Source organism: Euprymna scolopes, chromosome 23, assembly GCF_053919585.1.
Source record: "Euprymna scolopes isolate OS-2025 chromosome 23, ASM5391958v1, whole genome shotgun sequence".
NCBI classification, from domain to species: domain Eukaryota; kingdom Metazoa; phylum Mollusca; class Cephalopoda; order Sepiida; family Sepiolidae; genus Euprymna; species Euprymna scolopes.
In genome coordinates, this window is record NC_136504.1 from 105,380,685 (window position 1) to 105,399,201 (window position 18,517).

Below are 18,517 nucleotides of genomic sequence, written 5' to 3' on the forward strand. Positions count from 1 at the left end.
ATTTGATGAAAACAATCGTAGGACACAGGAGAGTTCAAAAGGGAGGTGATTTTCCATTTTGATTTAAACAAGATGACAGCAATTTTTCACCTGCTAACACGATTAAAGTTGTTTTGTTTAAGAATTCAGTAATATTCAGGTAATTCCGACTGCATAATTTGGAAGCTACCATTCTAATTTATTAGAATTGACAAAAGAAATCAGTTGAAACCATTGTTTTTATCTGAAAACTTCATTTATCGACTACAAAATTTTGTCTCAATTCTGTAGAAGCCCCCCTTTTTCTTCTCCATTTGTCTAACACTGGTGGGCGTACTTAGAAAGCCAAACCCACAACACAATGACTTTCGGAAACATTTTTTATGCTCAGAATTGTGGAAACATAGAACAAAGCGCCTGCATTAAATTTTGGCTGCCAAGACACTGCATCCTTTAAAACCATTATGCTTTCAGACATTCACCAAAATTATACCAGATATCTCCCCTCTACGTATCAGGTTGACAAAAGTTCTTGCAGTTTTTAACTTTTAAATTCAGATGAACATATCTCGGCTCAAACAAAAATTTATTGATCGAAATAAGCACCATCAGAATCAACACACTTTCGCCAACGCAAAACAAGTGTATTTTTATGTCAGTAACGTAAAAATCTTGCGTTCTGGTGGCGATGAAGTCGCTGAAGGCATTTTTTTGATATCGCTTAGGTTTTTTAAGCATTTCTCATGCAGAAAGTTGTTGAGATGCTTGAAAAAGTGGTAGTTAGTAGGTAAGAGGTTTGGAGAGTATCGTGGATGAAACAGAGTTTCATAGCCAATCCGTTCAACTTCTGTAGGGTTGGTTTAGCAATGTGCCATCAGGCATTGTCGTTGAGGAGAATTAGGCCTTTTCTATAGACTAATGCTGGGTGTTGTTGTTGAAGTTCCTGGTACATTTCATCCATTTGTTGGCAGTACTTCTTTGCCGTAATGGTTTTGTCTGCATTCAAAAAACTGTAATAGATAAGACCAGTCATAGACCACAAAACAGTCAGCATGACCTTCTTTTGGTGCAATTCTGGCTTCAAGAAGTGTTGTGACGCTTCGTCAGCGTCTAACCACTGAGCATCGCCGGGTGTCATTAAAAACCCAATTTTCATCGCAAGTCACAAGCCAGTCAAGAAACAGGTCGTTCTTGTTGCATAAAAGAAGGGAAGATGACACTTCATAACAGCATTTCTTTTGGTTGTCATTCAATTCATGAGGCATACATTTATCAAGATTTTTGTCTTTCCAATCTCTCTCAAGTGGTTGGAAATCATTGTATACGTTACAGCTAATTCAGAAGCAAGCTCTCGAACAGTTGTGCATGGATTGGCTTTGATTAAGGCTTTTAATTGATCGTTGTCAGCATCCGATGGCCGACCACTATTCTCATCATCTTCAAAACTCTCGTTGTCACCACAAAATTTCTTAAACCACCATTGTGCTGCGTATTCAGTAGTGGTTCCTAGGCCAAATGCTACATTGATATCACAAAGTGTTTCAGCAGCTTTTCGACCTAGATTGAATTTAAATTAAAAAATTGCGCAAATTTGCTTTTTTCTATCTTGTATTCAACATTCTGAAAAGAAAATATAATTGTTTTAAAACGATTGTAATTTAAACAGTTAGATGGAGCGCAAAACGCTCTTTAAAATGATATATAAAGTAAAGGTATTATAATGAAAATCTTTTTGAAAATACATCATTTGAAATCAAAATTTAAAATTCCACCAGGACTTTCTGATCAACTTAATACATGCGCTCTTGGTAACTTTCTTAGTTATAGAAACTCTCACGTCCTATGATAAATAAAATCCACCACATCTCTCCAGTTGTTTGTTCACGAGGGAGGAGAGAATTCAAAAAAAAAAAAAAAAAAGAGAGAGAAATATAAATATTTTATATATTTATATTACACGTGGAAGCACGGTCCTGTACAAGTTCATCCATGCAATCCCGAACACCTTCAACGATTCGGCATGACACAATCCCGAACGATACCATCGACTCAATACAACACAATCCCAAACAACACTGTCAATTGACATAACACGATCCCGAACAACACCGTCAATAGACACGATAAAATCCTGAACAACACTGTTGATTGACATAACACGATCCCGAATAATACGGTCAAATTGACACGCCACAAATGCAGAGCAATCTTTTATAACTGCCCCCGAATGACTTATTGTCTTTTGTAGCCATTGGGCAAAACTGGGTAGGATGGATGTAGCTCATTGGTAGACTTTTGATTTGCAATCAAAAGGTCCCGGGTTCGCTTTTCACCACAGGTAAGCCCGACTCGTACACTGGCCCACAATTCTTGTGCACTTCTGCACATATTCATCAATCAAATCTCTTTCAATATATATATATATATATATATATATATATATATACAGATTATCACTAGATTATCCTTATCAAACTTCTTTAACTTCGAAAAGAAAATTAGATCATACGGTATGACTGGTAGAATATTAAACATAATTAAATCCTTCTTAGATAAGAGAAAAATCCAGGTTGTCCTCGACGGTCGTACATCTAAACAATATGATATAAATGCGGGGGTGCCCCAGGGTTCTATCCTTGGACCTCTATTGTTCCTGATATTCATAAATGACCTCCCCAACAAAATTGCCTCTGAGATGGGTATATATGCTGATGACAGTACACTCTATGGCAGGCACAACAGGAAGACGAATGAACACATTTCTAAAGAAATGGCAGAAACACTAGAGGAAGACCTCCAATCTGTGGTGGAATGGGGACAAAAGTGGTTGGTCGTGTTCAATGCTGCCAAGACTAAACTAGTTTCATTCAATAATTACAAGAAACCCTCTCTACCACCTATAGCAATGGCTAACGACTCTTTATCTGAGAGTACATCTTTCAAACTGCTTGGCCTTACGTTCACAAGAAACATGAGTTGGAACAATTACATCGAGGGCATTGCCAGGGCCGCTGCAAGAAAGGTGGGCTCTCTCTACCGTGCTAGACAACTACTAACACCCGAAAGTATCCTGTACCTCTATAAGGCCACCATTCGCCCATGTATGGAGTATTACTGTCACATCTGGGCTGGTGCATCTGCTACTAGTCTCTCGCTCCATGACAAGGTTCAAAAGAGAGTCGCAAACCTGATAGGCCCTGAACTGGCATCTAAGCTTCAGCCTCTGTCCCATCGACGAAATGTTGCATCCCTCTGCCTTTTCTACAAGTATTTTAGTGGTGAATGCTCTGACGAACTGCAATCACTTGTGCCTCCATGACGTGAGCACCCTCGACAAACACGACAGGCTGCTAAATCCCACCCCCACACTGTACAGATCCCTAGATGTAAAAGATCTTTTTACTCCAATAGTTTCTTCCCCAGAACCACTAGACTCTGGAATTCCATTCCAGGTCCTTGCTTCCCCAACAGTACTGACGTGCAGAAGTTCAAGTGTAACATGAACCAACATCTTGCTGCCCAAATCCCTACATAGTACCCCAGTAGTTGTTGCCCCTGATAGTAGCCCCCTACACCAAAGTGGCAATTTGCCTTGTTTGGGGTGAAAATGTAATAAAAAAAAAATGGAGACAGACACACACAGACATAGTGAGTTATATATATATATATATATATATATATATATATATATATATATATATATATATATACAGATTATCACTAGATTATGCTTATCAAACTTCTTCAAATACTCACCAAATATCAAACCTAGTAAGATTCCAAAAGGTGCTAGAGTCCAGACCAAACCATAAGTTGCAACAGATTCAGAGGTTCCATTTAGAAAACCACCTCCAACAATGGTGGCTGGAAAATTAAAAAAAAGACAAATAAATAAGATTCTAGAAAGTGGATCTTGGGTTTAACAGCCTCATAACTCTCACTTCTTTTATTTTGTTCTTTAGTCCTCACATTCCATAGGCGATGTTTCTGACAAAGGGGGGGGGGGCGATGTTTCTGACAAGGGGGGGGCGATGTTTCTGACAAAAGGGGGGGGGCGATGTTTCTGACAAAGGGGGGGGGCGATGTTTCTGACAAAGGGGGGGGGGGCGATGTTTCTGACAAAAGGGGGGGGAATGCTGATTTCAGAGTTGGAATCCATCTATTTAACACTTATTGATAGCGTTTGATCTTGAGGTGATATTTTTTTCTGAATTGATTTATTTTTCAATAAAAGTTTTAAAATAACGTTGTAGTGTTGTTTTCTTTCGGGCGACAACTTTATCGTTCCACCTTGTACGACTTTGTGATGAAGAAGGACCCAAATTTGTAATTTTTTTTTTTTAAGAAAGAATTTCAACCCTTTCTAAAAATAAAAAAAAAAACTTATTGCATGAATTAGCAAAAACAGTAAATCATTGTTTTGTTTGTATTTCAGATTAAACAGAAGATAATGACCATGGTCTGACATAAGAAAAGACTAATTTTATAGATTGGGAAAAAAAAGGGACTTTTTAAACAAATAAATTTATTTTCTATGGAAATCACTCCAGAAGCTAGTTGATATAAATTTTTAAAAATACCACTTCGAGATCAAACGCTAGTGATAAGTGTTATATATATATATATATATATATATATATATATATATATATATATATATATAGTGTTATAATGGAATAATTCCAGGAGGAAATCCGGGTATGAGAGCTCAATGTGGTAAACAGAGCAATAACATAAAAATATAACACAGAAATTACATAATTGTTGATGCAATAATTTATTTCAACCTTATGGTATTTTCAAGCATCTAAACTAGACAATTACATTAAAAAATATAATTGTCTAGTTTAGATGCTTGAAAATACCATAAGGTTGAAATAAATTATTGCATCGACAATTATGTAATTTCCGTGTTATATTTTTATATATATATATCTATAGATTATCTATATATATCTATATATATCTATATATATCTATATATATATATATATATATATATATATATCTATATATATATATATATATATATATATATATACACACATAAATATTTTTTTTCTTTTTCATAAGTTTTGGTCTTGCTTTCGATTCAGGCTGATGCACCCACATCATATGGATATATTTTTTTTTATTTTTGAAATCACAACTTTATATATATATTTTTTTTTAATTACTTTTTCACCCCAAACAAGGCAAATTGCCACTTTGGTGTAGGGGGCTACCATCAGGCGCAGCAACTACTAGGGCGCTATGTTGGGATTTGGACAGCAAGATGTCGGTTCACATTGCACTTGAACTTCTGCATGTCAGTACAGTTGGGGAAGCAGGAACTTGGAATGGAATTCCAGAGTCTAGCGGTTCTGTGGAAGAAACTACTGGAGTAGAAAAATCTTTTGCATCTAGGGATCTCTACTGTGTGGGGGTGGGATTTAGCTACCTGTCGGGTTTGTCGAGGGTGTCTACGTCGTGGGGGCACAAGTGTCTGCAGTTCGTCAGAGCATTCACCATTAAAGTACTTGTAGAACAGGCAGAGAGATGCAACGTTTCATCGATGGGACAGAGGCTAAAGCTTAGATGCCAGTTCAGGGCCTATCAGATTGGCGACTCTTTTTTTAACCTTGTCTAGGAGCGAGAGACTAGTAGCAGATGCACCAGCCCAAATGTGACAGCAATACTCCATACATAATATATAAGAATTGATAGAAAAATGACTCTATAATAATGTCAACATCAATATATTACCTGAAATAATCCGCTGTGGAATTTCTACATGGCCTGCTAGTTGTTCAATAAATTAGTTACTGTTAGCCCCTCACCCTTACAATAATATGGAGAGAATTATATCCCTTGCACTTCATGAAGGTGCAGAGTTATCTCCCCTTGAGCATGTATTGTATTCTGGGAGACTTAAGATGGCCAAATAATTCATATATGAACAAACTTGTCTCCGAGAACATCAAATAGACAGTCATTATTTATTCAACAGCGTCCGATTTAATAAACATGTTTCGTTCCATACTTCAGCCCTTGATGTTTGCAGCTGTTATCAGACATAACAGTTATAGCCAATTTTTCTTTTCGGCAGAAATATAGGGTGGTTTCTTTTTTGTTTTTTGGGGTTTTTTTTTTACACTATTTCTCACACCAGACAAGGCATATTGCCACTTGAACATAAAGTGTTACTAACATGGAAGCGAGATGTCTGTTTATATTACAACTTCTGCAGTTTACTACAGTCAGGGAACCAAGAAACAGGGAAGGAATTCCAGAGTCTAGAAGTCTGAGGGAAGAAAGTATTAGAGTAGAATACTTTCCGGCATCAGTGAATGGGTGGGATTTTGCTGTTGGTTGGGTTGGGTTGGGTTGGGTCGGTGGGGGTGCATTGCAATATTTTTTATATGAGGGCATGAAAGTTGAAAGGTTCTATTTATAGACACTGATGATAGGAACTGACCAATCAAATGGAAACATGTTCTACTAGCATCCAATCAGAAACTGGAATCACTTGATAAAAATAATGGATCTGTTAGAACTGCTGCACATGATTTTTTGCGTCCACATAAGAAAGATTTTTGCTTTTTCTCTGCAAACTTTTACAGTTCAAGACGTACACAGATTAGTATTGGAAATTTTTCAATGTTATTTGAGTTTTAATACTAAGGATTACAACAGTTTTGCCCTTTGAATGATATGTGAAGAGGTGTCCTGTCATTTAAGCATTTGAATAACTTGGAGTTATCTCCCTTTGATTATTTATATATAACAAGTGTTTTATGTGTAATCTCTCTCTTCATGTTTCATCTATATATATAAAAGCGAAAATGTATGTATGTATGTGTGTGTGTTCGCTTTTTCTGTGTGTCTACAAAATGCTGGATACCTCCCCGCTAATCATGCACATAAAGCAGACGTGTCTCTTCTGTATCTGTGTGTGTAAGACTAAAAAAACATTTCTTTTTGTCAATCATTGATATGACTTCCAATATGAATTTTATTTGAAACAAGCAGGGTATGTTTTTATTTAATTTATGATTGACTATCAAAGGTTATTAATTCACCTACAATTAGCTACCCACCAAAAACTATTTCCATCTCAGGACTTATACAGATTAGCTACCCATCAGAAACTCTTCTAAAACTAAACACAACAGTCAATTCAAAAAAGTGGGTGTGTACATCAAAGAGGCACGAATACTATGATTGCATCAGGTGTTTTAATTAAGTAGGGAGAGAAAAACAAAGAAAAGAAAAATGACAACATTCACCTGTCATTGTGCATACTCCCACGACAATCGGCAGATTACGCCCTGCCACAAGTTCTCTTTCTGTCCGTGTGCAGTCTCCCTTCAACTTGACAATTCTAACCAGCAGTAAGCCGACAGCAAACACAAACAGATAGGCCGCAAAAACCACGATTATTGCAACTGTATCGACCATATTTTTCAGCCTTAATTTTCAACCTGGAATTAAAAAAAAAGAAACAGAAAAGAAAAATTAAATTAAATTCATTTATTTTACAAGAATGAGCTTGTATCTTCTTTTCAAAATAAGTACCTAATAGTATTAGAAAACTAGCAGGGGAGTGTCCATTAAATAAAATAGAAAAAATAGGACTTGGCTGCCATCTATAAATATAAAAGCGAAAATGTGTGTATGTATGTATGTATGTATGTGTGTGTACTTTTTCTGTATGTTCGCAAAAGGCTTCTTTTTTTTTTGTCGCCCTTATGGGTCGGCTCACTCTTTCTTAAAACTTTTTATATCACGTTTAAATCATAATAACTATGGCTTAAGAACAGGGGTAGCGGCTATCTTTAATTTGCCCGACTTTTACCAGCTATTTTCGATCGCCACATCTTCGAAAAGCAAATGATGGGGTGGGGGTAACTGAAACAGTAACTCGCTTGCAGCGCAAAACTAGGTCAAATGTCACGCCACTTAACTTCGTCGCACCTGTATATTTCACTTTATAAACCTTAACTTAACACGTTTATCAATTCCGCTCCTCTCGTGGCCAAGATGGTTAGGTTCCTGGCTTTTTTCCCTTTCATTTCCACCTTATGGTTAGGTGGCTGGCTTTTTTCCCCTTCTGTTTCCACCTTCACGTCAAGGCTTCGGGGTTGAATCCTACCTTTCTACTAAAACTTTTTTTTTTCTTTTACACCTCCAAACACCCAGCCAACATTTTTTTTTTTAACACATACACCTCCAAACACCTGGGAAATGCCGAGTACCCCCCTCCACTATCTATATATATAAAAGGCAAAATGTGTGTTAGTGCGTGCATTTTGTTTTGTATGTCCAGCAAAGGCTTTTTCTGGGCTGGTTCTTGGCTTGCTCGCTCATTCTTATAACTTTTTATATGCTACCGAGACAATAATATCTAACACTTACGAAACAACACGTTTGTTTTTTTGTTTTGTTTTTTTTTCCATCACGTTCGTGTTTTCTATTTTTGTTTTTGTTTTTCAGATTTTAAGAAGTTTTAACATCGTTTTTTTTCTGATTTTTTAAGAAGTTTTAACATCGTTTTTTTTCTGATTTTTTAAGAAGTTTTGACATCGTTTTTTTCTGATTTTTTTTAAGAAGTTTTAACATCGTTTTTTTCTGATTTTCTAAGAAGTTTTAACATCGTTTTTTTTCTGATTTTTTAAGAAGTTTTGACATCGTTTTTTTTCTGATTTTTTAAGAAGTTTTGATATCGTTTTTTTTCTGATTTTTTAAGAAGTTTTGACATCGTTTTTTTCTGATTTTTTAAGAAGTTTTAACATCGGTTTTTTTTCTGATTTTTTAAGAAGTTTTAACATTGTTTTTCTGATTTTTTTTAAGAAGTTTTAACATTGTTTTTTTTTCTGATTTTTTAAGAAGTTTTAACATTGTTTTTTTTCTGATTTTTTAAGAAGTTTTAACATTGTTTATTTTATAATATTTAAACAGAGTTATTACTTCACTTATTCTTTTGTTTTGATTTACCTCCCCCCCCCCGCAACACACACAACTCTAAACACCCAGGTAACGCCAGGTACCCCCGCTAGTCTATAATATAAATCTTATCTGTCTGTTTAAATGTATGCATGTATGTCTGCCTAAAACTTTCGACAGAAGCGACGGATTTTCACGAGATTGGTATTGTTTTGAAGCTCGACCCTTCAGACGACAAATACCAAAAAGTTGGCTAAAAACATTAATTCCTTCACCCTCAACTGGGCACTTTTCTACAGGGAAGGGTTGCTTTTTTCACTAATATTTTCAAATGTCATCCCCTCTTTTGGATTGTCTAGCCTTAATTTAAACCTACATCACTGCTGGTTTGACGATGGACGCAACAGCAAAGACGTCAGGTTTTTTTTCCACATTCTTTTCCTCCTTCGCAGTACGGGTTCGAGCCTGCTTGCCAACTACAACTTTTTTTTTTGCTCAACACACACCTCTAAATACCCGGGCAATGCTGGGCACCCATGCTAGTCTATAATATAAATCTCACCTGTCTGTTTAAGTGTATGTATGTTTGTATGTCTGCCTAAAACTTTCAACAGAGGCAACATATTTTCACGAGATCTGTATAATTATGAAGCTCGACCCTTCAGATGACAAATACCAAAGAATTGGCCAAAAACATTTTTCTATAGGAAGGGGTCGCTTTTTTTGCTGATATTTTCAAAAGTCACCCACTCTTTTCGATTGTCTACCCTTAATTTAAACCTACATCACTTCCGGTTTGGCGATGGGTGCAACAGCAAAGGCGTCAATTTATTTTTTTTCATATTCTTTGCCTCCTTCACGTTATGAATTCGTGCCTGCCTGCTTACTACAACTTTTTTTTGTTTAACGCATGCCTCCAAACGCCCGGGCAATGCCGGGCACCGAGGCTAATCTCATATTATTAAAAGAAAAAAAATGGCACGCGGTGAACATGAACTTGCAAAAAGGGAAGTTCATAAGCTGACATGTTATCAATTGGACAACGGCGACACAGATGTTATGACGTAACAAATTTAGCTTTTTAAAATCAAACAACGAATCAACAATTCACACATGTGTGATTAACAAAAACCATCAAGACCTCATCTTTAAACAAAACGACATCTTTACATGAAATAATTGACGATTTTTTTCTAATTTTTCCATGTGTGTCCAAGAGATTGTGGTTTCTAACAGTACAAGTCGGTTCGTGCCACTTCGATGCGGATGACAAAAGTTTTTAACAGATATACAAGCCGGGGGCAGAGGGTTCCTGGCATTTCCCAGTTGTAAAAAAACAGGACTTGAGTGCTATCAGCCAAAACCAAAACCAAAATTTTGTAAGTAAAAAAAAAAAAAAAGAAAATGCTGTCTGCTGGGTGCGAACTCACATTACTTAAATTACAAGCCAACGCATCATCAATGGGACCACGATGACCAGGGCTAGGACAACAGCATATTCTTTTCATTGTTTTTACTCTCGAGTATATATCCGACACAGTTAGACCCAATTAATCAACCAAGAACCATATCACTCTACATAAAAACATATAAAATATCAATGGATATATACTTGAGAATCAAAACAAGGAAAAGAATATGCTGTTGTCATAGCCCTAATGATGACGCATGTGTTATGACGTTGCAAATTTAAAATGAAATAACGAATCGATCGTTCACGCATGTGCAATTAAAAAACGTCAAAACCAAGTTTTTACCTAACGACATTTCTACATGAAACATTTGACGATTTTTTCTAGTTTTTCGATATTTTGTGTCTGAGAGATCGCTCTTTCAAACGGTACCACATTCATACCACTTCGATGCAGATGACAAAAGTTTTTAGTGGACATACAAACACACAAACAAACATACAAACAACTGAGATTTATATAATAGACTAGCAGGGTGCCTGGCATTGCCCGGGTCCATATGAAGTTCAGTTTGGACACACCTGCAATACTAAAGATATTGAGCATTTTATCATAATTATACGTCAACTCCATCTTGGGTAACGTCGATACCCCCACAACAATTTTAAAAATAAAAGATATGGCAATCTTACTTAAAAACGGATAAAAACACGAAAACGTAATCGCCCAAAAAAAGTAAAAGTATAAGACAAAGGGATATGAAAAATAAAAGCTATCCTCTGGATATGGAGCACTTTTTGATGACTATATACCAGTGGGTGGATGCCCGGCATTGCTCGTGCACTGGAAACCCCTCCCTCTCAAAAAAAATAAATTAAAATTGCCTTTCAATCAAAATAGTAGACAACCAAAAAAAAAAAAAAAATGAATCACGGTGGTTGGGCTTGAACGTGAAATGTGAAAGAGGGGAAGAATACAAAAACTTCAGACAGATGCTTTTGCCAAAGTCAAGACATTGCAAAATAAGCGTTTTAAACAGTTTTACTTTGATACGTGTGTGTGACTTGCGAAAAAAGGGGCGCAAAAAATGAACCCTCTTTCCAAAAAATGGTCCAGTTAACCACCACAGAATGAATCTTTTTCTTCTAATTTTGACATATTATGCATCTGGGGCATTACCCTTTAAGAAAGTACCAGTTTCGTGCCTATCCAATGCAGATGACAAAAGTTTATAGCAGACATACAAACATAAACACACACACACACACACACAGACGTTTGAGACTTATATAATAGACTCTTGGCCTTGATAAGTGGTGATGCACATTTAAAAAAAAAAAGAAAAGAAAAGACAAATGGTCGCTACAAATCAAAAATAAATTGTAGACGACTGTTGCGATAACGCACATTTATTTGTAATGGTTATGGGAGAGTACTGACAATCTGGAGGGGCTTGTTGTCCTTCAGACTCTGGAAACACATCAGGCTGTTGTCCAATAAGATTTTTTTAATGATGGCCTGGTTTAAAGCTCCTTGTGATAATATTAATAATGCCACTAACACTAATATAAACCGGTGTCAGAATAGAACTTACAATAGAAATGCGTGTATCAATGAAATGACACACTTTACTTTATGCAGATGTGGTAGCTTTATGTAAACAGTTTCGAAGTATATAATTATAATATATACGTACATATTGGAAAAATGGATTGCCTGAAAAATAAAACTTTGTTTTTACATGCATGTTTATAGAAAAAGTATTAGTATTATTTAAACAATCACGACCACAAAATGGCGATAAGAAAAAGCAACTACAAAAAGGAAAGCCATATAAAACATCTATGCATGAACGTATAAAGACTTGTTTTGATTGATTTCTTCCTCACTCACTGGTGAAAACATTACAAATCTTTGCCTTTTAAGTTATTTTCTTTTCATGAAAATATCATTTAGAAATGAAGAGTTATGTGCCCTTACATTTGGTCAGACGATAATAGTTAAACATTTAATAATTTTCAGGGTTTTTTTTTGGGGGGGGAGGGTACATAGGCATGACCACTTATCAAGGCCCAGAGGCAACTCGAGAATAAGGGTTAAAGAGTGTACAGTAGTCAATTGGACAATATAGTAATCGTTAGTAATGGAAATTCGGTAAATTTGTTAACTTAAGTGGAACGGCTCATCAAGAACTTGTTTACTTTAGACTTGAAGACGACCATATTGTAGTCAGCAGGAAAGCAGGCAAACGGAAGACAGTTCCACAGGCGTGCAGTTCTAAGAAAGTAACTTTGTTCATGGAATCTACATTTAGGTTTAGGCAAAGATAAAGAGTGAGGGAAATTATTGATAGTGTTTTCAGGTAGACAAGTTTTTCTTGTGAAAGTTTGGTGAGGGGGGACCATAGATTGGAGCTCAGATGAGCACTTGCCATGAAAATAACGATAAAGCAGAGACAAACTCGCAACGTGTTTTCTGCAAGAAAGAGGTTGCAGGGGAGATAAAAGGGCATTCCCTACTAGGCTACAAAGTTTTGAACTCTATCAAGGCAGGATAAGTACTTTCTAGCAGCTTCTGCCCAGATGTGGCAACAGTACGCCATCCTTGGACGTACCTGGCTCTTATGTAGGTAGAGAATTGCATCAGCAGTGAGAAGGATCCCACCATTTTTCCAGTGACCTTGGCAACGGATTTGATGTATGTGTTCCGTTTCAGATCAGGAGTAAAGATCAAGCCTAGAAGCTTGCCAAAACATGAAGCCTCCCCAAGACGAGAACCATTTATTTCAATTGATGCCAGATGGGATCAGAACTTGGCTGTCTGATCTCTTCCTGATCTACATCAATGACCTCCCTAAACACATACTTAAATCATTCGTTGACATCTATGCTGATGACACGACCATCTACGGCAACACATCAAAGACTGTAAATGACAAAGTTCTCTCTGATTCTCTCTCCTCTGATCTGATCTCGAGCGCGTGGTTCAGTGGGGGAAGATGTGGCTGGTTACCTTTAATGCATCCAAAACCAAACTCCTATCCTTACATCATCAACGCTCTGATCCCCATCTGGCATCAATTGTGATGGATGGCTCTCGTCTGGGTGAGGCCCCGTGTTTTGACAAGCTTCTGGGTTTGACCTTTACTCCTGATCTGAAATGGAACACGTACATCAAGTCTGTTGCCAAGGTCGCTGGAAATATGGTGGGATCCTTCTACCGCTCCAGAAGATATCTCACTACTTATGCAATTCTCTATCTATATAAAAGCCAAATACATCCAAGGATGGAATACTGTTGCCATATCTGGGCAGGAGCTGCTAAAAACAGCCTATCCTGCCTTGACAGAGTACAAAATAGACTTTGTGGCTTAGTGGGGGATGCCCTTTTCTCTACCCTGCAACCTCTCTCCCACAGAAGAGACATTGCGAGCCTGTCTTTGTTTTATCGTTATTTCCATGGCAGGTGCTCGTCTGAACTCCAATCTCTGGTCCCCCCTCGCCAATCTTTCACGAAAAACACCCGTCTAGCTGAATCCACTGTGAAAAATTTCCCCCACTCTATATCTGTGCCTAAATCAAAACGCGGATTCCATGAACAAAGCTTCTTTCTTAGAACTGCATGCCTGTGGAACTCTGTTCCGTCTGCCTGCTTCCCTCCGGACTACAACTTGGATGTCTTCAAGTCCAACGTTAACAAATTTCTAATGAACCGCCCCCTTAAGTAAACACTTCATCAAATCTCCACACTCACGTAATGTACTTGCAATAACCCTTATCCCTGAGTGGCTTCCGGGCCTTGGTAAGTGGTGATCACTGTGTAAAAAAAAAATTATTTTTCTATATCTGTGTTGTAACACTCACAAAATTTCAGGCAGAACCTTGCTTAATGAAAGAGACGAGACTACCACCTATTATATTTATACAATAAATAATCACTGTTAATCTAAACAGAATCGTTTTTATACAAAATATTTCTTTATATTTGTGCCTTATCACTTAAGAAACATAATTTAGAAAAGAATTATGTGTCCCTGCATTTCGTGAGACAATTATAGGAAACATTTAACAGACGTTTACTTAAAGTACGTCATTTCAGTTGTATTTCTAACTAGCAGAGAAGGAGAAGCAACCATAAAATATGCTTAAATATAATTCATGAAGATTTCATATTCATTATTACAATTCTCTACTGAATATTAAATTGAACCTAATATATAGTATTAATTTCAAAAGCTTTAAAAAAAAAATGACTTAGGGTTCATCAGCTGGAATCAAAACTAAAAGATTTATCCCTCCAGTTGCATTCCCTACCGTTTGAGCTATCGACAGATAGAAAAAAATATTTAAAATTAAACCACTTGAGGCTATGAATGAATTTGCGCATGCAGAAAAGTAATAGAAATATGTCAGCAAGTTGAAACGAACATTTTGCATTTACACTTGTTTTAATTATTATAAACCATCCTTGGTTTATAAGAAACTTTCTCTACCACCAATAGCAATGGCCAATGACTCTATCTGAAAGTACATTCTTTAAACTCCTTAGCCTAACGCTCTCAGGAAACATGAGTTGGAACAATTACATCAAGAGTATCACCAGGACCGATGCGAAGAAAGTAGGCTCTCTCTACCGTGCTAGAAAGATACTAATGCCCGAAAATATCCTAAACGAAGGCAGTGAAAAGTAACATTCAAAAAACAGAGAATCAGCAACTATGTCCCAAAGCCTAGCTGGAGTCCGAACACAGTACCCCCGTAATAATAATAAAGGGTTGGGTTCGAGACTCCTAACAAACGGTTCCCCAGTTCGATGCAAAACACCTGACATAGGCAGGAGGGCAAAAACGGCCGAAACGTTGTGACAATAACAACCAAGATGAGGAAGTCAGTCCGACAATCTCAATCAATGAAAATACCTCATCTCAAAAATACAGACAATTACTATATACGTTTTATTTTTTATTACCGTGTCTTTCTGTTAAGTTACATTATTGTTTCAGCTACTCGGCTGTTTTTTTGGCCGTCTGTAGCATCCTCAGACTTTTACAGAAATGTTCGTTATGATAGGATGAAAGAGTGAATGATGTCAGGGGAGGGGTGCGAGAAGAGCGGAAAAAAGGAGGAAGGGAACAAGGGGGAAAGGTGGGAGGGGGGTGCTTGGTATGTCGGTGACGTTTTAGTTTTGGAGTTTAAGGACCTTGTGGAGGAGGGCCTGGGAAGTTCATTTCTGGTGTGGCTGAGAGCATAGGGGTACATGGAGGGGAAGGGGAATATGTGGGGGTAGGAGAAGGGGGGTTACTTTAAAATTTGAGTCTTAATGTTAAAGTTTTTGGCGTCTCGTTGGTGAGATGATTTCTTGATAAGTATGTCTTGACCTGTTGGGTGTTCGCTTAGGTTCAGAGGCGGGGGAGGGGGGCTATGATTCGGTTTATTTATTTGGTTTTTATTTGTTGTTAATTGTTTGGAGAGGGTTAGCTAGCGGCCACGCGCGCGAGCACACACATGCGCACGTACACACATATATACTTAAAGAAACGTTCACATGTACACATACATCTCCGCCCTGGCGTGCAAATATATGCACATATGCGCGCATGCATGCATAGACACCCGCGCCGCTCCCGCTGACGTCAGATTTTCCTTAAGGTGCTAGAATTGGGTACGTGTGCGCAAGCATGGATGCGCTCATACACAGATACATACACACATCGACACCAAAACAAAGGTCATATATATATATATATATATATATATATATATATATATATATATATGACTACTTTGTTTAATCACATTAATTAATATACAAAGGTATAATTTTATGCTTAAACTTTAAATATTTACTTCAACAGTGCTCAATACATAGGTAGAGCTAGGTAGTAATTTATAAATATATATATAGCAATTAAGCTACACAGAATATTCTGAGGAATTCTCACGAGAATGAAATGTGGAATATTCTGTGTCGCTTAATTGCCATATATATTTTTATAAATATGTGACTTTGACTGTGTGTCTGAGGAGTCGTACCTACCAAACAACTCAGTCAATTTTTGGACTACAGACTTGATATGTAGGGGATTTGGATTGTGGAATAAATTCAATTTGGTTTTTAGCCGGTAAAAATAGCTGCTGAGGGATCAAAATTGAAAAAAATTGGAACTTGGCAGGCTGAAGTTGATCAAGCATGTTACTACTATGCATGCACAAATATACATATCTTCAACGTTGTTTTTTTTTAAAGCTTTTATATGCGTATGGACTTAGGTCAGAGATTACCAAATAACATAGGTGAGCTACATGGCATCCACGTCATATTTATTTTTATATTTTTGAAATCATTACTATATATTGGATATAATACAATCTTAATTATAAAACTCATTATGTTTGTCTGTCTCTCTCCACTTTTTCAATCTGTATCTCCTCAGAGACGAAAAGTCACAGAGCAGCATGAGGCAGCTTAAATGATTGCATTTTTGTGAAGCGTTTTTTATGGGTTTTATGTATGGACTTAGGTCAAACATTGTCGAATAAAATTGGAGAGCTAAATGTTTTGGTTTGGATTCTAGCTGATAGCACTCATATCACATTTTTTTTTAAACTTTTGAAATCACTACCATATATTGGGCATAATACAATCTTATTTATAAAACTCACTATGTCTGTCTGACTCCATTTTTTCAAACTGTATCTCCTCCAAGATGGAACATTGCAGATCGATGCAAGGCAGCTCAAACGATTGCATTTTTTGTGAAATAGTTTTTTATGGGTCTTTATCCAGTTAAAATAGTTGCTAAGGTGTCAAAATTGAAAGAAATGAGAACTTGGCAAGCGTAAGTCGACTTAAACTTCTCTTCTATGCATGCGAAAATATACCTTTGGACATTAATCTAAGTTTATTTTTAGTTTTCTTATCCAAGTGACAATAGCTGATTTGGTAACATCTCACAAACTAGAGCACTATAAATCTTGGTTTCAGTTTAGGTTCTAGCTGACGGAACTCAAGTCAATTTTTTTTTAACTTTTGAAATCACAACTATATATTGGGTACAATATAATATGAAATAATCGATAGAGAATCGACTCTATAATAATAAATATGAAATCTGCATAAATAAAAATATCATATTTAAGCGTATTTTATGTAACAACTCATGCAGGAGCATTGTGAATTTTGGTTTTGGTTTTGCTGAGGTGTTACCCCTATAGATTCTGATAATGGACTATTCCTGACATTTCCAGTAACCAGTTTCTTTGATTGAGCAGTCTGGACCTGAGACTCAGAGGGAATGGGTCATAACTAGGGCTATGAAAAGAGAATATTCTATTCATTGTTTTGACTCTCGAGTATATATCCGACGCAGTTAGACACAGTTAATCAATCGAGAACCACATCACTCTTCTATCTAAAAACATATAAGATATTAACTGATATATGCTTGATGCAAAGCTTCTTTCTTAGAACTGCACGCCAGTGGAACTCTCTGTCGCTCGCCTGTTTCCCACCTGACTACAACTTGGACGTCTTCAAGTCCAACATAAACAAACTCCTGACAAACCGCCCCCTTAAGTAAGACACTCTATCAAAACCCCCAATACTAATGATTACTACAATACTATCTCATTGATTACTGTACACGCAATAACCCTTATCCATGAGTGGCCTTCGGGCCTTGATTAGTGGTGACCCCCATGTAAAAAAAAATACTTGAGAGTCAAAATAGTGAAAAGAATATTCTCTTGTCATAGCACTAGTGATAACCTTACTTTGTCCTTCCACCTAACCCTAACCCTAACTCAACCAATATATGTTTCTGTATTTTCTGTTAATATATTTTTTATTTCACTGTTTCCAAGTCTTCTCATTCTTCTTTCGACATTTAAACCGCAACAGGTTTCAATTTTAACTGATAGTGCACAAGTCATATATTTTTTTTACTTTTGAAATCATGATTATATATTGGATGCAATATAATATGCAATAATCAATAGAAAAATGACTCTGTAATAATAAATACGAAATCTGCATAAATTAAAATATCATATCTATGCATATTTTACAATGGAGGATGTCTACTACTGTATATTAGGTACAATATAATAATCAATAGAATTGGCTCTATAATGATAAATACGAAATCTGCATAAATTAAAATATCATATCTATGCATATTTTACAATGGAGGATGTCTACTA

At 36.5% G+C, this 18,517-nt stretch overlaps 1 protein-coding gene across 2 annotated transcripts in view; it reads right to left on the bottom strand.

Annotated features, from left to right (window-relative positions):
• Nucleotides 1–18,517, bottom strand: part of LOC145246115 (high-affinity choline transporter 1-like) — a 145,640-nt gene that overhangs the window by 52,864 nt on the left and 74,259 nt on the right. For both annotated transcript variants that reach the window (XM_080107949.1, XM_080107948.1), the window contains exons 2-3: nt 7,248–7,442; nt 3,736–3,843 (exon numbers count right to left, since the gene is read on the bottom strand). In XM_080107949.1, the coding sequence (XP_079964075.1) occupies nt 3,736–3,843; nt 7,248–7,419 (280 nt within the window). In that variant the 5' untranslated portion in view covers nt 7,420–7,442. The remainder of the gene's footprint in view (nt 1–3,735; nt 3,844–7,247; nt 7,443–18,517) is intronic.